Source organism: Brachyhypopomus gauderio, chromosome 2 (assembly GCF_052324685.1).
Source record: "Brachyhypopomus gauderio isolate BG-103 chromosome 2, BGAUD_0.2, whole genome shotgun sequence".
Lineage (NCBI taxonomy): Eukaryota > Metazoa > Chordata > Actinopteri > Gymnotiformes > Hypopomidae > Brachyhypopomus > Brachyhypopomus gauderio.
In genome coordinates this window covers 40,650,354-40,674,435 of record NC_135212.1, presented here as the reverse complement: position 1 = coordinate 40,674,435, position 24,082 = coordinate 40,650,354, and the positions used below count along the sequence as shown (strand labels likewise).

Here is a 24,082-nt window from a genome sequence, read left to right as displayed (position 1 = left end):
TCAAATGATTTTTGAAGATCTAAAATAATTTTATTTTGTGGTACAGTATATATATATATATATATATGTATGTATTTTTTGAATTATTTCTTGCATCAATATACAATTTTAGCAATTTTACAATTTAATGTTAAAACATTTGAACCTTCAGTTTTTAGGTACGAGTTTATAATCACACAGGTCAATAATTTATTTAAAATTAGCTTAGATTAAAAATTGTCGTGTTTTCAAGCACTAAACTACCACAGCTAAGAGGCGTTTCCCAGCAGGAGAATGGGGTTTGTGGGCAGGGCTGCTAGTGTAGTTCATCCTGGAGGCTGCTGCTCATTGATTCATCCTGAGGCTCCTCAGGTTCAGGCACTGGTACAGCTGCAAGTCTGTCTTCCGGAAACTCCAAACTACCAATTGTGGTCCTGCATGTCCCGCCCCTGGCATGCCAGGGGGAGGAGCTAAACACCAGGTCGTTCCCACGCCTGTGGATCACAGAAACAGCAATTTGAAAAATAAACAAATTTCTAAATGTTGCATCGTAACAGGTTAAGCTGGTTTGGGTGTTACTCAGAAGCACATGCATTAAAACCATTACACTTAATGCAGGAGAAATGAATGCGACATTTCACTAAAATGTAATTGTCAGGATACAGCTTAGAGGCGCGTGGTTTAGTGGAGTGAGTACGGGTATTACATACATCACAGAAAGGGTTCACTGCAGAACAACCTGAGTTTGCTCTTGAGAGAGGACACCTCTCTGCTCAGGGCGTCGTGGGCCTCCACCACCTCGTCCAGTTCCCGCTGTAGTTTCCTCCGTCCTGCCGTGACTCGCTGTGACTCCTCCTCGCTCTCCTCCACCTGCCTCTTCAGCTGCTTCACCCGCACATTAGCCTTCTCTGCCTGCAGTGTGGGGGTGGTGTTGGGGTCAGAGAGCAGGACTCCAGAAGAGTGAACCCAGCAGGAGTGAGTGCACGTTGGCTCCAGAGCAGGCTAACGCTCCCACGCTCTTCCATTCAGTATGTCAAACATCATGTTGCTTTAAATTGCATAAGGCAGTGTTTGTATTGGGAGGGTTACCATCTACGTGAACTATTTTTATGTCACGAGATTTTGTTGGGCTTCCCAGATTAGACCAAAGTTGGAATGTCTGTAATTTTCTAATATAAAACATACATACAAAATACAACAATTTGACTTAAGAAATACATTTTAGTGATGAATTTTCCAAATGTGAGACCACATCCATGTTAGCTGACTATTAACAGCCACTGAGGTGGTTTCAAAAGCACCAAAAACAGGGAAGTGTGGATGAAATGAGAGGATGTGACGGTACCTGCTCCTTGTACTGCTCTGCCTGCTTCCTATCATCCTCCATCTGAGTGGTCAGGTCCTTCAACTTCTTGTCCTTCTGACGCAGAACTTTGGTGGCTGCCTGCCTCTCCCTGCCCCAGCGCACATAAGGTCAGGTTAAACAATCCCATAATTCCTTGTTACTCAAATCTAAGCTACATGGAGGCTTTCTTCCCTACCTGCTCTCCTGCTCCAGCTGGTCCTCCACGTGGGACAGTTTGGCCTCCAGGGTGGCGATGGAGGCCCTCACCTTTGACTTGGCTTGTCCCTCTGCCTCCTGCAGCTTGGTCTTCAGGTCCTTGTTCTGCCTCTCCAGCTGTTGCTGTGCAACCTCACTTCTCTGCAACGCAGCCTGCTCCGTCTGTAGCTCCACACTCAGCTGGTCCACCTGCGCACAGAGAAAGGCATTCTGGGATTGATCGATCAGTCGATCGACTGTGTGTCTGTGTGTATACAGCTGGTAAGCAGCTGCCCGTGTGTCACTCTAGGCCTTGCAGCCCACACTAATGGTGATCTGGGCCCCTACAGCTCTGGCACCTGCTGGACACTCCTTCTCAGCCTGTCGTTCAGGGACGCCACATTGCCCTGCTCCTCCTCCAGCTCCTCTTCCAGGTGCTTGATCCGACTCTCCAGGCGGTGCCTCTCCTCCGACGATACTGACCTGCGTGACCAAGCCACAACATGCATGTTGCAGTGTGGACATAATGATGTGTCTCAACAACATTCTAGTGAGTAACTGCAGAAAAAAATTAATAGATGAAAATTGCAGTGAAGTACACAAGATTTTCAGACAAACAGGACAGACGTTTATCAACTGTGCAAACAAAGTGCTTCTGAAATAGTAGAAGCTGAAACCAGATACTTTTTTTTTTTTTTTTTACAAACTGAAAATAGTATTTAATGTCAGTCTTGTCTACCTTCTGCCTGTATATGTTCTTCACTAATGAATTATAGCAGGTAATGTGACAGGGAGTTACTGCTGGAGAAACTACAGTTAAGCTCTTTGATAGGCAGTCCAGACAGATCAGTAATGTATATGGTGGGTTCTCACCTCCCTGAGTTGCTGGTCTGCTGTTCTATCAGATCGTCTCTCTCTGCTTCCACCTGCTTTCGAGCTCTTTCCACCCCTGCCAGCTCCTTCAGAAACAATCACAGCAGTACCAGAACATTTTAAGATAGAAAATCTCCTGCCGTTCACGGTTATGTGAGTTGTGTCTCTTTTATTTTAGTCTGTACCTCTTGTAAATGTGTAATATTAGCCTCCATGGTTTTGGCCCTCCTCTCAGTTTCTCTTGCGCTCGACAGCGCCTCATTGTGGGCTGTGTAGATGTCCTCCTGTTCCCTCTGGGCGTCTTTCACCTGGGCCTGTGAGGTGGGAGAGTCGGTTTGTTTTGCACACGGTCATGGAGTGAGCCTAACCCACAGGTGAGTTCATGGAGTGAGTCTAACCCACAGGTGAGAGGTCATGGAGTGAGTCTAACCCACAGGTGAGGTCATGGAGTGAGTCTAACCCACAGGTGAGGTGTCATGGAGTGAGCCTAACCCACAGGTGAGAGGTCATGGAGTGAGCCTAACCCACAGGTGAGTGGTCATGGAGTGAGTCTAACCCACAGGTGAGGTGTCATGGAGTGAGTCTAACCCACAGGTGAGGTGTCATGGAGTGAGTCTAACCCACAGGTGAGAGGTCATGGAGTGAGTCTAACCCACAGGTGAGAGGTCATGGAGTGAGTCTAACCCACAGGTGAGGTCATGGAGTGAGCCTAACCCACAGGTGAGGTGTCATGGAGTGAGCCTAACCCACAGGTGAGAGGTCATGGAGTGAGCCTAACCCACAGGTGAGAGGTCATGGAGTGAGCCTAACCCACAGGTGAGAGGTCATGGAGTGAGCCTAACCCACAGGTGAGAGGTCATGGAGTGAGCCTAACCCACAGGTGAGAGGTCATGGAGTGAGCCTAACCCACAGGTGAGAGGTCATGGAGTGATCCTAACCCACAGGTGAGGTGTCATGGAGTGAGTCTAACCCACAGGTGAGGTGTCATGGAGTGAGTCTAACCCACAGGTGAGAGGTCATGGAGTGAGTCTAACCCACAGGTGAGAGGTCATGGAGTGAGTCTAACCCACAGGTGAGAGGTTATACACCCCTGCTGGCTGACCTGAGCTTTGTGCAGCTGTTTTATGGCGTCATCCCTGCCCCTGCTCAGAGCCTCCACCTGCTCCTCCAGCTCTTTCACCTCACTCTCTAGTTTCTTCTTCATGGCTGCCAGTGAATTTCTCTGCTTACGCTCATCTTCCAGCTCTGTCTCCGTCTCACGTAGCTGAACATGATGGTAGAAGAAAATTGTTCATGTAAAATATGAAGTGCAGTCAGTACCTAAGGTGTGGGTTACACTGCAGCTAGTGCCACTCAGACCTTTAAGCTTCCTGTTTATTGTTGATGAATTGGATCATAAAGTCGTTAATGGTGATCAACCTCTGTAGACACATTGGCAAACTAAGCCGCCGTGGTTTCACCTGCTTGAGGAGCTGTCTCCTCTTCTCCTCCTCCTGCTCGGACCTGTTCTGGAGCTCCCTCTCAAACTGGGCCTTCAGGGCCTGCACGTTCACCTCCAGCCTCAGCTTGGCATCCTCTGCTGTCTGGAGCTCATCCTCCAGCTCCTCCAGCTGGATTTTCATCTCCGCAACGTGAGTTTCCAACACACGCTTGGCCTTCTCCAGCTCATGGACCTTTTTAAACCACATTTAGAGGTGGTTACATTTATGGTAATGCAGGACACAAATGCTCGAGAATACATGGTTATCAAAGAACCAAACAAAACAGGCCATGACCCAAAAGACCTCAACACAAAAACAAGGAAAGCACAACAGCAATTTCCATCATCAAAGACTGGCAACACGGGCAGGCAAACACAGATAAATACAGTAGGAGTTGGAGACTTCAGTAGGAGAAGGAGACTACAGTAGGAGACTACAATAGGAGATCAAAGATAAGTCTGGTGGAATCAACACTAGGCAGAGAAAAGTTATGACAAATCAGAACCACATGGCGTTCGCCATGAGAACAAGACAAATCAAAACAAGACAAATCAGTGGTACGGGAAACCATACAGGACACAGGAAGTTTTTTGTTTTTCCCCCAATCAACACAATACACTTAAAATACATTTTGGTAAAACCTGTTTTTCTTTTTTGTTGTTTTTTTCCTGTGCAATCACTGGTAACTTACCATTCACTTGACCTCTGAGAAAGGAAACCTAGCACATGGACTCACATTCCTGCCCACGTCATCCTTTGAGCTGATCAGACCCTCCATCTCCGAGCGTATGGCCTTATTGAGCTTCTCCGTCTCCTCGAGCGAGAGCTTCGTCTCATCTAGATCTCGAGTCAGGGCCAAGACCATGCTCTCCTTCTCCATGCTCTCAGCCTCTGCTCGGTCTCTTTCTGCTGCGTGCTTACTGGAGACGGCTCTCTCCTCCACCAGCATCTGACAGCAAAGCAAAACGCCAAGAGTTTGAAGATGATCATATAGCTGTTAATAAAATGGAGGATGAGAGAGATTATAGAAGAATTTGAAGCACTGCCAACCTGTTCGAACTTCCTCTGCTTCTTGTCCAGGTTTGAGAGCAGCTGTCTCTGGTGGTCCAGGTGGACCAGCACGTCATCCAGCTCCTGCTGTAGACGGTTCCTGCTCTTCTCCATCTTCTCATAGGCTGCGGTCTTCTCGTCCAGTTCAGAGTTGATGGCCTCCAGGTCTCTCTGCGCTTTCTTTTTTCCCTCCTCTAGCAGCTCCACACGGCTACAGCACTCGGCCAGCTTCTTCTTTGTGTCCACCAGCTATGATGAGCAGAAGATATTTAGCTCTTCTGTGCAACTACAAAGTCTCACAGGCTTTAAATGGGAACAGGCTCAAATTTCATTAAGTGACTTGAGGGACCATTGTGGTCATGTTTGTTTTGGGTGCATTAATATTGACTCTCCACTCCCTACAAGGTGCCCTAATAAGGGAACAAGCTAGTGACCTCTATCCCCTACATAGTGTACTACGCAGTGCAGTGTGTTGCGTCAAAATCCTCCACAGGCTGGAAGGCAGACCTGCGTGCTGAGGATGGAGGCGTGTCTCTCCACATTACGCTTCATCTCTGCTTCCTCCTCCACCTGTTCTAGGAGGCCATTCCGATCGTCCTCCACCTGCCTCAAGTGGGTCAGGGTGTTCAGCTTCTGACGACTTTCTTCAGCCAACAGCTCCTGGGAGGTCACATGACACAACATGCGGATTCCAAAATGAAGCTAAAACCTTTTTTAAAGGAGCGGATCAGATCTAGTAAAAAAGCTTTAAAAAAAACCTTTATTGTCACCATAATCTGACACTACGATGTGTTACTTTTTCATTGGTGCCAATCTGAGACAGTAGACAACTAACTACTAGACCTTCTGAGCTGAGAATTCCCATGCACACTAGACCTTGATTGACCCAGATTCTAACAGCAGCCATGATGACGTGCACTCACCTGGGCGTGGTGCAGCTGTGAGCTGAGGCTGGACACGTCCTTACTCAGTCTGCTGTTCTTCGTTTCTGCCTCGCTCAGGAGAGCCGTGATGCTGTCCAGCTCTGACTGTGGGAAAAGGTTAAAAAAAAGTTACTCAACTTTAACAAATAGTTAAAACCTCTCCTGTGACCCAGCTGGGGCTGACTGTACACTGCAGCCCTCTGAATATGTAGATAAAAGAGAATAACTTATAATAAAATGATAGTGGGCAGAAGCTGTAATAACATCGTCAGTGTTCAAATGTTTATAACAGAGGTTAACAGGTTTAATATTGAATACTGAACTAAAAACAGGTAGCATGCGACACCCACAGTGAGTTTGAAGACCCGATCTCCAAGCTCTGCTTGCTGTCTCTCGGCTTGGCTGAACCGGGCCTGCAGGTCCACTAGCTGGCTCTCCACCTTCTTCCTCTTGTGTTCAGCGTCCTGTCTGGCATTGGACAGCGCGTGCAGCTCTGTGCCCAGATCTGCTGCCTCCTTCTCCAAGGTCAGTTTGGCCTTCTCCAGACTGGCCTTAGCCTGTCGTCCAGACACAGTGAATCAGGCATAAACCATGATGGGAATACACAAATCTTTGTTGGAAACATGGTTTGAAGGTCAGGGACTGTGTTGGCTGATCACCCGTGTGGCCTGCTCCAGCTGCTCGTTGAGATGGTCCACGGCATGACTGTGTTTCTGCCTCATCTCCTGCACTTGAGCATCATGCCTCCGCCCTTCCTCCTCCATCGTCTTCTTCAGCATTGCCATTTCCTGATCCCTTTTGACCCTGTAGCAGAACATTGCAAGCTAATCCGCAGAAGATGTGGAGCCCAACCTGGTGTGCAAGTGCTGAAAGCCTGAATGATACTGATGATATACAGCACTGATCACTACTAATGGGGTGTTACTACTAGGTGAGGGCTCACATGCTGAATCAGTGCTCACATGCTGAATCAGTGCTCACATGCTGAAGCAATGCTCACATGCTGAAGCAATGCTCAAATGCTGAAGCAGTGCTCACATGCTGAAGCAGTGCTCACATGCTGAAGCAGTACTCACATGCTGAATCAGTACTCACATAGACTTACACCTGGACCTTGAATCCAAATCTGTCCCCTGACTAAATACCCCTGTCCTAAACTATCACATTCAGAAGACTCTGATTAATCATGTAATGTGTCAGATTAGGGTTACACTCTGTAGGATATAAGTCTAGGGGCTGAGCACTGCTGTGTTGTGTATGTGTGTGTGTGTGTGTATGTGTGTGTGTGTGTGTGTACCGGAGCTCCTGTTCAGCTGCGCTGGTGTCCACTGAGTCTTCCAGCTCCATCCTCAGGGCCTCCAGCTCTGACCCCAGGTCCCGCGTGGCCTTCTGGGCTTTGGTGTGGGCAGCACGCTCATTGTCCAGGTCATCACGCAGCTCGGCCATCAGCCCCTCTGCTTCATGTAGCTTCTTCATGGCGCTGTTCTTTTGAGCAGACACCTCCTCCAGGCTGGGAAATGCACACACGGTGGAAGACAACATAAAACAGGACTAACGACCCGTTTGCCTTCACTAGTGCGGCGTCTGGCTGAGTGCAACAGGATATTTGACTGGAACTTGAACTTATCAGGGGTTAATAGGATTCTAAAAACATGAAATTATTCTATGATTTTCTCCACATGCTCAGCCTTAATGGTGTAGGCACAAGTGCGGAAGCGCTCGGAGAAGTGAGCAGGCCCCCCGTACCGCTCCAGCAGGGCCCGCAGCTCCTCCTCCTTGGCTGTGAGATGTGCTTCCTGCCCGGCACCGTCGGCCTGCGTGGCTACGAGCTGCTCCTGCAGGCTGGAGTGTTCGGCCTCCAGCTTACGCTTCACCTTCTCCACATCCTGACGGAGCTTCTCCTCCTTCTTCAGTTGAGCTACAGACAAACACAATTACACACACACACCTACCTGTATTGTGGGGTTATCGGTTGGGCCAAACTTTTAAAAACAGCACAGGCCTGTTTCTAAATACTGTCTTCCAGAGGTTACTTCCAGCCTTAACTTTGACGTTGACATGCTTCTAATTGTTTTGCTTAGTTGCAATTTGTGCCTCAGGCTGAGACTGGAAATCTCAGTCCAGGGGGCAGATTTTCAGAACTTGCACTGGGCTTTTCTATTACTAGGGCATCAAACATGCAACCACGGATCACCATTGAAAAGACAGATATGCACTCTGCATACCTTCGAGCTCTGTAATCATGGATTCATGTTTGTTCTTCAGCTTGGAAAGGTTCTTTGACTTTTCTTCCTCTTCACTGAGGCTGGAAGTGACGTCAGCCAGACGCTCTTCAAGTTGCTGCTTCTCCTGAATGTGCCACAGCACACACAGTGTTAATAAAGTACAAGAATGTATGTCTTCACTGGAAAAAAACATTACATTGCCGTTCTTAAATAAAAAAAGTATGTATATTAACTTTCACTGTGTAAGATTTAGCAGTGATCATCACTAGCAGGCGAGGCGGGTTCTCCACTGCAGTGGTTCTGACAGTCAATTCACCACTGATGCAAACCCACTCATTCTCCTTGGTGACTTCAACTTTCTATCCGATAAACTACATTCATCTTGTATTCTTCCATTGCTGCTGTCATTTGACCTCGACATCAATCTGTCCCCTCCAACTCACAGAACAGGCAACATTCAGTCGGGGCAGTCATGGTCTGGAGGTAGGTAACTGGTCTTGTGACCGGAGGGTCGTGGGTTCGATTCCCAGACCTGAGGCCATGACTGAGGTGCCCTTGAGCAAGGCGCCGAGCTAGGGCTGCCCACCGCTCTGGGCACGTGTGATCCACAGCCCCCTAGTAATCACTAGTGTGTGTGTGTTCTAACTGCACAGATGGGTTAAAAGCTGAGGACAAATTTCGATTGGGGTGTAAAAATCACAATTGACAAAATATGGCAAAAAATAAAAATAAATTCTGGACCTGGTCAAGCCAGCGGTACATTGGACATCACAGTCAACCCACTTCATCTCTCAGACCATCATCTTCAATCCTTCTCTTTCTCCCTCCCTGCCATTTCCACTCACACTTCCTCCAAACATTATTTACTTTCATCCAAATGTACGCTCCATCACTCCCTCAACACTTGCTGCTACTATTTTTTTCCTGCCTTCCTCACCAGAACTGTCTGTCTTCTCTCTCCCTGGACACAATTACCAGTACTTTCCTCTCTACGCTCTCTTCATCACAAGTGGGCAACCTGCGCCTCTTTGCCTGGTTTCATGCGGCTCCCCAGCCGGTCCACTCTCACCTGCACTAACGGTGTGTGTCGTGGCCCGGTTACCTCATCAGCTCTGAGGGCGACACACTGCTACTTGTTTACAAGCCTAGCGAGCCGCTAATACTTTTAAAACCGGCGTAGTGGAAAACACGCATTTGAATGTCTTCACACGCTCACAAAAACCTTGAGCTCTCCAAATCTCAACCGCCGTGAGCTCTCCAAATCTCAAGCATGGCTCGACTTGAAACTCCACACTTAAAGGCTCATGGAAGACAAAACTCCAGACTATTCTCTGTCCTGGCTCCAAGATGGTAGAACTATCTTCCACTAACTGCAGAGTCTCTTGCTATCTTCAAACGTAGACTGAAGACACACCTAATTGTTGAGTTCTTAAATGAGCACTAACTCAGCAGATAGCAGTTGTTGTTGTTGTTCTTAGATTGTATGTCTATCTGTCTATTGTTATTTGTACTTCTTGGTAAATGTTTAAAACAGGCTCACTTAAACAGTAGTTAATCAAAACACTAGGTAATGACATTGATTCCTGTAGTTTAGTAGTAGTCTGGTTCAAGGGTATCTTGAATTCTAGTTTATCTGTGCAAAGCACTGTAAATCACTCTGGATAAGAGCATCTGCTAAATGCCCTAAATGTAATGTAAATGTAAATGACTGCTTCTCCAGGCTGGCATTATGCTTAGTCTTGGACTAAAACGGCAAGGCCATGGGCAAATAACCACTGTACAGTCTTTTTAGTCTAAATTAAAGCTTAACCTTGATCTTGTGTCTGAACAGGCTGTTTGAGTTTAAATTTCTCTGCCTAAAGGAACAAAAATGATCAGTGGTGATCATTTAACATTGCTGGTAGCTCCAGAAACTGTTCAGTCTCTCCTTTGAAGGTCTAATCCACTTCTGATTCATCTCAAATGCAAATCAATATTTGACTTAAAGACAAACCTTCTGTAGCTTGGTATTTTGGTCCTCTTTGACAAGTATGTCGCCCTCAAGTTTGTGGATCTTTCCGTCAGCTGTCGTCTTATCCATCTGGAGCTTCTTACTGGACCCTTCCTGTTCCACCAAGCGTGCCTCCATGTCCTACACAACAGTGTGCATGATAAACCAGTCAGTTGTATCTAGTGCACTTCAGTGAATTCAGTAAAGATCACTGTTTACAGAAGATCACAGAAGTAGCTGCAGTGGTGTGGCAAAGAGGTGAAGTTGTTCACAGCAGATGACCACCTCTGCTTTAAGTCCATCTCTGCATCTCTGCACATCTTTAACAAATGATGTCATTTACTGATCACATATTAATCATCACTGCTTATTGATCCACCTGTAGCTGCTTCTGTAGGTTCTTCTTCTCGTGCTGGAGTTTCTGGCTGTGCGTCTCCTCTTCCTCCAGCCGTGCCTCCATCTCACGCAGAACCTCCTCCAGCTCCTTCTTCTTGGCTTCCAGGCGTATCCTCATCTCCTCCGCCTCTGCACACAGCTCTGCCTCTGTCTGCAGCTTCTCCTGCAGGTGGTTGCGCTCCTCCAGCAGCTACCGGGGAAGAGGAGCAAGAAGAATGAAGGCGCACAGGTGAGGAGACGTACAGGTGAGGAGGCACACAGGTGAGGAGACGTACAGGTGAGGAGGCACACAGGTGAGGAGACGTACAGGTGAGGAGGCACACAGGTGAGGAGGCGTACAGGTGAGGAGGCACACAGGTGAGGAGACGTACAGGTGAGGAGGCACACAGGTGAGGAGACGTACAGGTGAGGAGGCACACAGGTGAGGAGGCACACAGGTGAGGAGACGTACAGGTGAGGAGACGTACAGGTGAGGAGACGTACAGGTGAGGAGGCACACAGGTGAGGAGACGTACAGGTGAGGAGGCACACAGGTGAGGAGGCAAACAGGTGAGGAGACGTACAGGTGAGGAGGCACACAGGTGAGGAGGCACACAGGTGAGGAGGCACACAGGGGAGGAGACGTACAGGTGAGGAGGCACACAGGGGAGGAGACGTACAGGTGAGGAGGCACACAGGTGAGGAGGCACACAGGTGAGGAGACGTACAGGTGAGGAGGTACACAGGTGAGGAGACGTACAGGTGAGGAGGCACACAGGTGAGGAGGCAAACAGGTGAGGAGACGTACAGGTGAGGAGGCACACAGGTGAGGAGGCACACAGGGGAGGAGACGTACAGGTGAGGAGGCACACAGGGGAGGAGACGTACAGGTGAGGAGGCACACAGGTGAGGAGGCACACAGGTGAGGAGACGTACAGGTGAGGAGGTACACAGGTGAGGAGACGTACAGGTGAGGAGACGTACAGGTGAGGAGGCACACAGGTGAGGAGGCACACAGGTGAGGAGTCATGTGGCTAAGGACAGTCATTTTAGAACTAGGAGTGATGTTTAAAGTGTCTGAATCAAGGGCCAAATCACTGCAGAATTTAATGCAGTACCTTTAAAAACACCTGGGAAGCTAAGGGGGACAGAGCCTGAGTTTGATATCTCTGATTTAAAGAAGTAGATCATTATTAAACCAGTCATGATTGGTGTCTGATTCCAGGCTTAGAGGAGGACCACAGTACATCAGTCCACAGTTTTCTCTGCTGGTCTCACTTACCTTCCCAACATAGATGTGATATGTGAGAGCAAGGAAAATGCTCACCTCTGCTGTGGCTCTCTGAGATCTGCCTGAGATCTACCTGAGATCATACTACTGAGAAATATGGAGGAGCTGTTCTGGTACTGTAGGATACTGGTAATATTCTGATAGACACCCCCCACAGTGCCTTGGTACGCGCATTACCTGCGCGTGTTTCTGAGTGATCTCCTTTAGCTCCGCCTCAGCTTTCTGAGCCACATCTTTAGCCTTCTGAAGCTCTTCCTCCATTTGGCTTATTTCTTCTTCCTGTCGGGTCACTTGCAGCAGAGGCTTCACCTACCAATAGGGATGGGCGGCCATGACTAGACATCTTCCTCACACTTTAAGTAAAATGATGTCTGACGCAGTGATATTCCACCCGTGACCCATGGCTTGTGGAAGACTGACTTACTTTGGTGAGGAGTTTCCACCACTGCCAGTTCTTTAGTTTTAGGTAGGTGATGCAGTTTCTCTGGATCACTTTCATGGCAGAGAGCTGATGCTGCCTCTTGCTAAAGGCTCTGATGGACAGAATAGATTGCAAAAGCAAAGGTGGTTTGTTTTAAACTGAACTATAGCCAGAGTTACATGTTATTGCCAGAGTAACAGAGAATTACATTTTGATCAGAATTACAATTCTATTCAGTGATTATTCTTCTCAGACAGGTATTAAAAGGACCTCCATCAAAAATTTCAAACATTTTGAAACTTGGTTCACTATTTTGCCGTTGCATGTCCCTGTGCATTTGCCCATCACTCACTTTCTGGCGAGGAAGCCTCTGGCCTTGGCCTGCAAGGCGATAATGATGACGGTGAGTTTAAGGTCTCTCTCTTCCTCCAGCTGGGCTAACACACCAGTCCGGAAGAACATCTTGCTCTGACCAATGCGGTACAGGTTGGGGTCCAGGTCCAGATGTTTAACCTGAAGAGCAATGGGCAGAGATTCCCCATCCCAGACATAGACTGAGAGTATGTTCTGCTGTCCTTAGGGTGCTTAGTTCCAGCCCGAATCTAAAATGAGGCTGGTACAGGTCATCTAAAGAAGTCCTTACTATCAGAGCCCAGGGGTGGGAAGACCTCTATGACTGTAGCTGGGCACACCAAGCCCTAAATGCTGTAGAAAGGTTGTGTGTGTTTTAACTTACTGTACTGTATGTTTCATATTACTCTAATTGTTTTAGCTGCTGTTTACAGGATCCCAGTCTTAAAAATGGCTTCATCACCACAAAAACTAAAACACGAGTGATTGACTTTTGACTTGTGGTTGCTCTACAATCGTGACCTACCATAAGGGAGCAGGCTTGCTTGCCATCCATGAAGCCTTTGGGGATGGCGCTGGCAGCCAGGATCTCGTAGCTGGGGAGGAGATGTAGACCATGGTTACCAGACTCTTTCAGGGGGTGGTGACAGCAGGTGTGTTTCTGCGAATGAGGCTGACCGTTGGCGGAACTCGTGGAAGACGATGCGGTTGGGGAAACCCTGTCGGCAGATACGAATGCCCTCCAGAACGCCATTACACCGCAGCTGCTCCAGAACCAGGTGAGCATCCAGCTTCCCAGACTACACACACACACAAACACACACACACACGTGCATGATAGCCTTCTCTAATGCTGTAGTCACAGAGCTCTACACATTCAGGACCAGTTTCGACAGACATTAACTAACCCTAGTCTTGCAAAACAATGGCATAGCCATTGGTCCTTGGAGTTTAGGCTTAAGCTTTATCTGAGTGGGGATTCTGGTCCTCAGTGTAGCTGGACTGTACCGTGTGCTGTCGAGGGTGTAAATGGCCATGGCAGCGGTGTGGCACAGCTCACCCTCTTCTCGTGGTTAGGGATAATGCAGCGGACAAAGTTGGGCTGTGTGTTGTGGAGAGTGCTCATCAGTTTGCCCAGAGACTCCTTATACAGCTGCCCCACTGTGCGGAACATGCCCTTCTTGGACTTGGAGGCCGAGGGCATCGAGCTGTCGGACATCTTAGCCATGGTCTCCAGGCCCACCACACGATCCACTGCAGGAGCATGGTCCATGATTGAGTGTGAATAGCTCCCCCTTGTGGAGATTCTTTAGCATCGCTAAACATATGCGAGCGAGTGAGTCCATAAGGAGCAATGAATCTTAAATACAGGAGGATTTGGTGGGATCACTCGTAAACCACTCAACAGAAAGGTTAAAGACAAACAGAGCTTTGCTTAAACATAAATTTTAAATGTTGTCTTGTATGAGCGCTATTACACTAAAAAAATCAATAACTTGACAAATGAACATCTAGTAAAATATTCACCATCTTTCCAGAGTTCTTGCACAAACGGGCTGGTGGAGTTGTTCAGCAGCGCGGTGATGTTGTCATTCAGTGGGTCCATGTTCTTGATCAGCCAGGCGTGGGCGTTGTAGTCCACCTAACCAACACGAGCACGTCACTCTCTGTGATGAAAGCTGAGGCACCCAGAAGAGTGACAGACGCTTACAGACCTTCCCAGCGTAGTGCTGCACTGTGAAGAAGGTTTTGTCCTTGGCGTTTTTTGGCTTGGAAAACTTGCAGTGGCTGGAGTGGGTGTTTGTGAGCTTCTCCACAAAGGAGACATCTGTGGCTTTGGGGAACCAACACTCTTCATCCAGCAGGGCCAGGATACCAGGAGGATTATTCTACACAGACCACAGCAGATAACCACAGATTACTACATTTATAGCCCTTTTCAGCAGTAAATATTTAAATAATGGTTAAAAGTAGTTTGCAAGTTAATAGCTCCTTATCAAACATGGGCTCAGTATCGTCTGCAATGTTTGCACTGTTTAATGGTCATCTCAGTATTATCGCCAGTATTTGCGGTGTTTAATGGTCATTTCAGTATTATCTCCAGTATTTGTGGTGTTTAATGGTCGTCTCAGTATCGTCATGTCTGTTGTTTGTTATGCTTCTCAGTTGTAGATAACTGTGTAAGCACTGCCCATGTTTCATATAGCACTGCAAGTCTGCTTCATTGCTGTTGTAAATACATGCACAGAAGCAAAGTATAAACATATATATATGTTTATCTGGGTGATGCATGTTTGGTAATCTGTTGTGATCGATTGGTTACGGGATGTGTGGCTCATACCGGCCGGTCGATCAGTTCGACGCAGGGCTGCAGGTCCAAGCCAAAGTCGATAAAGTTCCATTCGATGCCCTCACGCTGGTACTCCTCCTGCTCCAGGATGAACATGGTGTGGTTGAAGAGCTGCTGGAGCTTCTCATTGGTGTAGTTGATACACAGCTGCTCGAACGAGTTGTCCTGGAGATGATGCAGAGGTCAGAGGTCAAGCCACTGCTCTTTTTTATTCCATATCAAACACAGCATTTTGTCTTGTCATTCCTATGTATTTATTTCTAGATGTTGTTTGCGTGTTTTCTACTCTTTGTGGTAATGCTAAATGCTCTCTGTCCTCACCTCGAAAATCTCAAAGCCTGCTATGTCCAAGATGCCTATGAAAGCAGCTCCTTGGCAGAGGGACTTGTCCAGAGTCTTGTTGACATGGACCAGGATCCAGCGGAACAGCCGATCGTACATGGTTTTGGCAAGGGCCTCGATGGCAGAATCAGCCTGGTGAGACACCAGTGGATCACTTTGGGTCACACGTCCAGTGGATCACTTTTGATTACACTACCTTTGACCCTCTTAGTTAACACTGCACAGTCAGACCTAATGTAACTATGGTAACAGCAAAAAGGATATGGCAGGATAATAACAGAGTTGACCGGAAATCCTCCAGGAACAATAAAAATCAAGTGATCTATGACAGAACATTGTTCAATCCTGGCTGAGTTGTGAGGATGCAGTGTTCAGGTGGTGTGTTTGTAGGGTACCTGTTCTTTGGTCTGGGACTTCTGCACCAGCTCCCTGCCCACCTTGATGCGAGGAGTGAGGACGGATTTCATGAAGTCGGTCAGGTTGATGCCCTGCAGGTGACACACCTTCTGTGCAGCTGGGAGAGAGATTTCACGCTTCAGGCTCATTTGCTTTTCAGATTGGGAAAGACCGCACGTACTTTGCTCTTGGCAGACGCTAAAATAAAGTTCCATGGATATTTATAAGTATGACAGTGCAGGTGCCCCGTGAGAACCCAGCCCGTGCCCCGGGAGCTGCCAGCACGTTGCCCCCGCAGGTTTGCTGCGGGAGCTTGTGGTTGGTGATATTAGCATAGCATGCTGGGTTACCTGTGGTGTCCAGCATACTGGCCTGCTCCTGGTTCTTCTCCCTTCTGAACTCGATGTTCCCCAGCTGCAGTACAGTGGAGCACACTTTCAGCATCCCTGAAGGAAGAAGGATACGACATGGTGCATATTTTCAAACTTTGCCACTCAAAGAATTGCTTTGGTTCAGAACTATACCGCCATCTGCTGGACAAAAATGCTCGGTTCCTCACCCATTTTCTCGTCCTCGGTGAAACCCAGGACGTCCATGGCCTCGAGAGTCTCATCAAACAATTCATGGTCTTGCTGACCTTGAACCTTCACATGTCCCGCTACCAGGAAACGGTAATTACTGAACTCCTCCAGCACCAGTTCCTCTGGGCAAGAACACAATTAGCATTTTAAAAGCAGCTGTTTAGTGGGTTTTATGGGTTTATGTATGTAATTATAATCTACTACTGATACTGATCACTACTGATACTGACACACACTGACACACACACACACACAAATATTAGTTTACATTTGTGTTTGTAACTCTACTGTACTGTAGTTAAGTATGTAGTTATGTTCAAAGCTGCAGTGTAGTTCACAAGGTTGCCAGAAAAACAGGATGGACAGTTTGCACATGCGGAACTTCAGAAGCACTTTACTCGCACAGCTGAGGAAGGACTGAAATGTCCTGTTTCTCTGGAACAGGCTTGCATACTATCTCATTCCATCTATTTATAAGATACACACACACACATGTGTGTGTGTGTGTGTGTGTGTGTGTGTGTGTGTGTGTGTGTGTGTGTGTGTGTGTGACTTCCAGCTGTAGGTCATTACCACGCATTTTGCCTTTAGCTCCGGCTACCATGTAATAGAAGATATGGAAGGACCTCTCAGTCTTGGCTTGGCGAATACACCTGGACTTCTCCAGCAGGTCTGGTTGACAGGGTTAGGGATGCTCTGCGTATCACTCAAATGTATAGACAGAATGACAGGGAGACAGCAATAGCATGACGCTAATTTAAATCTGCTTGAAAACTGGATCTGTTTCAAAATTGGATCTGTTTCAGAACTGAGCCAGGAGTCTCCTTAGGATACAGGTTTCAATGTTTGCACCAACGATGAAGCCGGCCATGTCAAAGTTTATCTTAATGAATTTGCCCTGCGGGAAGAGAAGACAGGCTTGTGTTCTCATGAGAGACTCAACCTACAGATCTACAGATCTATGTCCACTTACAAATCGTGAAGAATTATCATTCTTGATGGTTTTTGCATTTCCAAAAGCTTCCAGAATGGGATTGGTCTGCAGTAGCTGCTTCTCTAGCTCCCCCTAGTGGACCAGGAAAATAAAATCAGTCATGGTGTCCTAAGCAGATATCAGACACCTACACCAGCACAGGGATGTATTGAAACACTTTTGGCAGTATGACTGTAAACACAAATTAAGCAAAGCGTGGGAAATGATGGAGCATGCATGCACACACCCATTTATCGCAGCCACAGTGTGCAGGAATAGTGAGCAAAGCATTGTAGCCGTCACTGTTACTGTCAATGTCATATCTGTCCTGTCTGTCATGTCTTTTGTTATTATTGTTTGGTTTTGGATAGATTTCTAAAGATTGACATGTTATTTGTAAGCATGTATACATTTCATCCTGGACACATTTGTCATGTGTAGCTCGTCATAATTGTAACTATCTGGTTAAGCTCATGCCAGTCTCCCAACAAAGCCAACAGAAACCCAGCCTTTGCAGGGCTCTGATGGGAAGGCCCAGTAGTGTGCAGTAGTGAGTGGTAATGTACGTAGTGTGCAGTAGTGAGAGTAGTGTAAGTAGCGTGCAGTAGTGTGAGTAGCGTTCAGTAGCGTGCAGCATGCACAGTGTTCTGTTTCTACCACACTGTACCTTGTTAAGAGCTGAGCCTGCATCCTGTTACACAAAAATACATCAAAATGTGTCATAGTTGTGTATTAATATTACACCAAGTTTGCATAATATACTATGATCCTATGTAACGTGGAGGTTACACTAGCAGTTTCCCCATCCTACTCATTGCTGTTTCTGGGTACTTATTCAGCACATTTTAATGCCCTTGTTAACGCCATGCATGGGTTGGATCTCACAAACACACTGCAACACTTACTGAGCAACTTTCCTTTTTGCTTTTGTGTGAAGAAGCTACCACGGCCAAGTACTGGATGACTTTCTTGGTGTTCTCGGTCTTCCCAGCACCAGACTCCCCTCTGTGGCACACCAAGAACAGCAGGCCACCATGAGGAACAGTGATGAGGAACAGCCGTCAGGAACAGCCGTCAGGGACAGTAGTGAGGAACAACCGTGAGGACAAGGCTGAACACTCTCACTACTCAGAAGCAACTTGGCTGACCCCAAATGACCATAAAGCTCAATTTGCATGATCCTGATCTCTGTGACAGACGTTCTTTGAAACTCAAAGTTAAACTTTTATGTACACAACTATCTATGCACACAAAGGCTTGTGCAAAGTGCCGATGGTGTTTGAGTATTCAAACTCCAGATATGCTGAACACAGGCAATGCACACAACTTTTGCAAATCAAGCTAAGTGAATATTTTGTCTTAAGATGGCCGTTCTGAAGATAACCTGTCCTGTGTCCCTTTTAAAGGGTGTGTTGGGGTCATTACTCACGTGCAAAGAACAGACTGGTCTTCACGTTCTGTGGAAACACAGAGGTGCAGATGGTGAGCATTATGATGGTCATCATTGTAAATAGATCTGTCATAGATTGGTTCATCTTTATTGTTCCTGGAGGATTTCCGGCCAACTCTGCAGCAGGGTTAAACGCAGGATCAAGGCTCCTCACCCTCCCGCACACCAAACCCAGCTCGCAGAAAATCCACACAGTTCATTTAAACGCACTCATGCTAAAACAGGTGATAAAAATGTCAAAGGTTTTAGGTTTTGATCATTGTGTTTATTGATCAAATGAAGCTAACAAGGCCTATTGTGCAGTACATGACTTGACAACCTAAATAATGAGAATGGAGGGGAAGTTTAAGTTCAAAACAAGTTGTATGGTGACAGAAGCCAGACCACATTAATGTCGCCCTCCTTGCATGTGCACGTAACAGCAGGAAGTGGAGCTTACCCTGCATCATGCTCCTGTACGCGTTGTCTGTGACGGCGTAAACGTGCGGCGGCACCTCATGACGTTTCTTTCCTTTGTACATCTCGATGACCTGCTCCGAATAGATCGGCAGCATTTTGTATGGGTTCACCACCACGCAGAACAGGCCTGAGTAGGTCTGCAGAGAAAACCTCACGATCAACCCATGCAGTGAAATCACGTTAGAACATGGTGTCAGAAAGTGGTGTCATTTTTTATTTTGGTAAATTTTCTAATTTTAATAATAAAATGCGTAGGGTATTACCTTGAGTGTAATTAGTGCTTATGTCTCAATTAAATCAACTTTGGGATTAATATACATTCTTATTTTACAATTCTTGGCGGTGGACAGTTTCAAAGTAAATGTAATTCGTTACTGTACTGTAATTTTTATGTGTTTCTTTACTCAAATATTTCCAGTTTTTTCATTTTTACTTTCATTTTTACTTTAACTCCACTACATTTCAAAGTCATATCTTTTACTTTTTACTCCAATACATTATGTGAAATCTTTTGTTACTCCAGGCTTCATATGTTCATTAAAAAGTAATAAAACAAAAGAAGGAAACACGTAGAGGTGAGCTATTTTACTAGGCCTGCTGGTAATTTACCTTCATGAGATGTCTCCGATATTAGCATTGTATACATGGTTAGCTAGCTAGCTAAGTTGGCTATCGCTAGTACACAAAAGAGAGTCTTTACAGCTCTCTTGATATGTAGCTAGCTAAGTTACATACATTAACTAGCTAGCTAGTGATATTGGTGATATTGGAGCTTAAAGCTAAATGCTTTGGTATTGTGATTTGAACATAGCACTTTACATTAGAAACATTCTATTTTGAAAGGTTTTACATGTAGAGCAGGGTGCTAAATAGTAGAATCTTTACTTTTACTTAAGTACATTTGAAGGCCAATACTTTTGTATTTTTCTACAAAATCTAAAGGGATGACTTGTACTGGAGTAATGTTTTACCTTGGGTATCTGTACTTTAACTGAAGTACGTGGTTTTTGTACTATGTCCACCACTGCCAATTCTGTACATTTTAACTGCTCAAGCACAAACATTGTTATCCTCATGAGAGGTTTTTAAATAAGGTGATGAGTTGATGAGAGCAAGTAAAGCATTATAATTTGCAGTACAAGGCAACTGCAGGACTGGGTAGCATCACTGGACCAGGACTGGGTAACACCGAAGGTAGCGTGGATATCACTACAAGACTAGAACTGGGCAACACTATAGGACAAGGTAAAACTGCAGGACCAGGGCTGTTTAATACCCCAGGACTAGAACTGGGTAACAGTGCAGTTACTGAACATGAATTAACTTACATATATGAGTCCTGAGAAGTATCTCTCCCTGAGATTGTTGAGCACAGAAGCCTCGTTCAGACATGTCAGTGCTGCCATATCCTCTGCCTTGCTGAACTTGGGTGGGTTCATCTTCTGGATGTCATCTTTGTGGATGATTACCTTGGAACCGGTGTCCAGCTCAACCAGGACGTCGTCACCTTTATCCTCCATGATGCTGGCAGGCTGAAAGCCATCTTTCTCTGATGGGACCCACACCATCTTCTTAACGGGCCAGTTGGACTGACTTACGGTGGTGGTTTTGAAGTCATGGTCCGGATTATTGGACATCTTGACCTGGCTGATGGTTGCTAGATATTCACCTATCGTAGATATCTGGAATTATCTGTAGAATGAAACTGTCACATCTCCTTAAACACTTAGTTCCATTGTGTTAAAAAGACAGTTTTATCCTTTTTGATAGAATTGTCTTTTCTGTGGATAAAAATTTATATATAAAAAAGCTTTAAATATTAACAAATTTATTGACACTTATTTGAGTGTATCAAAAATAATGTTGCTGCTCTAACTACCGTGGATTTAGCAAAATTTTATCTAATGGTTGTGATATCAACTATGGATTCTGGAAAAGCTTTTCCACAATTCAAAACTAAATATCTAAAAATAAACAACCAAATGTTTAGCACAAAATAGATTTTTACAAAATATTTAAGAATACCACATAAAGTTTGACCATACAAAAAACAGGAATTAAGGTAATGTTCTTGTATTTTATATTGAGTAATAATTATACTGTGTTTTATTGTGTGTGTGTGTGTGTGTGTGTGATTCACATACCTAATCTCTCTTCTTGGCTCCGAGATGTGCACACACTGCTTTTCTCAATACAATATTCCACAGGTGACAACCTTTGGTAAACTGTACTCATTTAAGAGGATCAATTTAGATATATCCATGGCTATTTTGGGTGGAGTTAGTCTAATAGTCTCAACCCCATGACAGATTATCACAGTACTCTCGCTTAGCTGAATTTACATATGTAAATCATACCTTTGCTTGTCAGTGTCATCAGACATAGAATGAATACCATAGTGCAGTTTTAATATTTGTTATTTTTCAGAACTTTTTGTTCAATGATATTAAATCACAATGAGATATAATGTAGTGTAATATTCTATCATCTTTCTGTGAAGGTGTAGAGGACCCGTTAAAAAGAAATTTAGCAAGACTGGCGCTACAGTTACAGTTTGTCTCTGCAAATACAACCCAGAGACTCCGATGTCTCACAGTTAAGATACACAAATGCTATTCTGTTTCCTGTATATGATGTGTAATCCTAAGACCTTTGCATGTCCACAGTTACTAATGACACAAGGCAATAAAGCGTGCTGACAAACTTTGGGTCAAGCCTTTAGGAATGATTACCAGTTTACGGGTCAGAGGGGTTGACTGACAGATTGTTTTACTGTGAGGCCTGCTCAGAACATGCAGTGGCGGACTTAGCAATTTGGGGGCTCAAGGCGAATTTAGCTAGGGGGCCCATCAACATTAATATGCGAGAAGTAAGTCAGCTAATCAGGGGGCCCCTACAGTGGGCTGCAGTGGGAGGGGCCCAAGGCAGTTGCCTAGCCACGCCTCTATGCAAAGACCGCCTCTGAGAACATGCGCCTTTGGGTTTGCCAGAAATGAATGTGCCACAGAAACAATTATTTTATTGTTTTTCTAAGGTTTTGGGTTTTAGTGTATTGATGAGTTGAATGAGTTTTAAAGGAATGAAGTGTTAAAGGAACTATAATTAGGAACGATTTAAATGTTATTTAACATTCTTATCTAAATATTTATAAAAATATATTACAATTATACAAAATAAATATAAATTAGCAAGACTGGCGCTACAGTTACAGTTTGTCTCTGCAAATACAACCCAGAGACTCAGATGTCTCACAGTTAAGATACACAAATGCTGTTCGTGCTATTAAAACAAGTCTTGCTTTTTATAATATAAAAAGATATATATATATATATATATATATATATATATATATATATATATATATATATATATATATATATATATATATATGTGTATATATTGTAAAATATTGTAGGCTACAATAAAAAATTACACAGCACTGTTACACAGCTCGTTGTGAAGGGCCTCAAAACTAGGCATTGTGGTTAGTTTTGTTTTAAAACTAGTCTCGAGTTTTCTTGTGCTGTGTTCTTGTCTTGTCACGCATTGCTGAGGTAAATCGGAACCGTTTGCGGAACTATAAGGAAAGTCCCTTATAGAAAGTTCAACAACGCGTCCACTGAATGCTCAGAATTGCACATTCAAAGCCAAGTTGCGATATTAACCCCCCCCCCCCCCCCCCCCCCTTGGGTATTCATAGACACAACACGAACCTATACGTATTTCCATATATGTAATGCTGCAGCCCGGAGCCCCGGTGGGCGTGGGTAAAGGGCGGAGCATAAGTCAATCATTTTCGAATGCAGCCAATCAGATACTACACTTTCGTTGTCAATCAATTTTTATTAAGCCAATTATCAGCCAGAGTTAGCTGTCAATCATTTTTTACTGCAGCCAATCTTAACAGATTTGCCAAAAGAAGGCGGAAACTGCACGGAGAAGCTATTTAAACAGAAGTATATGCAATTCTTGCACAAAAGTAGCTGAATAAAAACATTAGAAGAGCCATGACTTTAGACATTTTTAAATAAAAGTTTAAAATACTTCTCACTTGTTATTCTGGAACGGCACTTTAATGTTTTTTTTTTCCTTTATTGCACGTATTGCATCATTTACATCATATATATATATATATATGTGGCGAGTGTAAATTGTTAGCGGAGGGGAGGTGTAAATGGACACAAATTAAGTATTATATCGCGATCGATCGCCAAGTATAAGCGCCTCCGCCGAGCAGAGCGTTGAGGAGCGATTTCGATTGGGAGCATCGTGCTCTATTTTGTATTATTAATTTTTTGCTGATGCTGGTCCAGCGTGTCGCGTGCCACTGATTATGCCTCGGCGTGCCAACGGTGGCCCGCGTGCCATAGGTTGCCGACCCCTGCTGTAGAGCCTTTGAATATTAAAACCATTGTAGAAATTAAGCTCAGCAAGTAAAGTAAAAGAAGGACGCGATCACACAGTCTCATTGAAAATGTAGGAGTTAATGAATAAAGTGCACCAACGCAAAACCCGTGACATAATCCAAATAAAGTTTGAAGATTAGTATTGTTTTGATATAATCAAATGACGATGGAGCGTTTGAGTTATCGGACAGAGTTGATCAAATCAGAGTTAATCCAACTCAATGACTCCCGCAAAGATGTAATTAAACTCTGCCCACGAATTTCTCTTGGCGAAAGATACACGGTGAGCATACGATATCTAGCTAGCTCTCCATAATTATGACGATTAAAAGCAATGCCTGATTATATAAAAAAAATACTGGTCTTCAAACTTTGGATTTGGATTATGTCACGGGTTTTGCGTTGGTGCACTTTATTCATTAACTCCTACATATTCAATGAGACTGTGTGATCGCGTCCTTCTTTTACTTTACTTGCTGAGCTTAATTTCTACAATGGTTTTAATATTCAAAGGCTCTACAGCAGAGGTCGGCAACCTATGGCACGCGGGCCACCGTTGGCACGCCGAGGCATAATCAGTGGCACGCGACACGCTGGACCAGCATCAGCAAAAAATTAATAATACA

General features: G+C 45.2%; 1 protein-coding gene and 1 long non-coding RNA gene across 5 annotated transcripts; one reads left to right on the top strand and one right to left on the bottom strand.

Annotated features, from left to right (window-relative positions):
- Positions 1–99: 99 nt before the first annotated feature.
- myh11b (myosin, heavy chain 11b, smooth muscle) lies at positions 100–22,222 on the bottom strand. 3 transcript variants are annotated; one of them, XM_076996099.1, is made up of 42 exons: positions 21,195–22,222; positions 20,379–20,755; positions 19,031–19,187; positions 18,571–18,598; positions 18,047–18,146; positions 17,809–17,832; positions 17,142–17,234; positions 17,003–17,066; positions 16,742–16,840; positions 16,147–16,290; positions 15,938–16,033; positions 15,587–15,705; positions 15,171–15,323; positions 14,841–15,014; positions 14,215–14,388; positions 14,027–14,141; positions 13,560–13,753; positions 13,178–13,299; positions 13,026–13,095; positions 12,501–12,661; positions 12,152–12,260; positions 11,905–12,036; positions 10,441–10,647; positions 10,065–10,202; positions 8,072–8,195; positions 7,593–7,764; positions 7,144–7,356; positions 6,506–6,650; positions 6,197–6,403; positions 5,847–5,951; positions 5,431–5,583; positions 4,924–5,172; positions 4,610–4,822; positions 3,853–4,065; positions 3,495–3,656; positions 2,578–2,706; positions 2,393–2,478; positions 1,879–2,002; positions 1,521–1,729; positions 1,325–1,433; positions 719–891; positions 100–473 (listed from the first exon to the last, which is right to left on the bottom strand). In XM_076996099.1, the coding sequence occupies exons 2-42, from the start codon at positions 20,685–20,687 to the stop codon at positions 296–298; spliced, it is 5,946 nt and encodes a 1,981-aa protein (XP_076852214.1). In that variant the 5' UTR covers positions 20,688–20,755; positions 21,195–22,222; the 3' UTR covers positions 100–295. The 3 variants fall into 3 exon arrangements, with proteins under 3 accessions (XP_076852214.1, XP_076852212.1, XP_076852215.1); XM_076996097.1 differs by having other exon boundaries at positions 20,379–20,719; XM_076996100.1 differs by having other exon boundaries at positions 335–473; positions 690–891; positions 20,379–20,719; positions 21,195–22,220.
- On the top strand, positions 10,643–20,500 carry LOC143505127 (uncharacterized). 2 transcript variants are annotated; one of them, XR_013127824.1, is made up of 5 exons: positions 10,643–13,278; positions 14,937–15,031; positions 15,187–16,258; positions 16,728–16,838; positions 18,079–20,500. It is a non-coding gene; the product is annotated as an uncharacterized LOC143505127 (long non-coding RNA). The 2 variants fall into 2 exon arrangements; XR_013127823.1 differs by lacking the exon at positions 16,728–16,838.
- Positions 22,223–24,082: the final 1,860 nt, after the last annotated feature.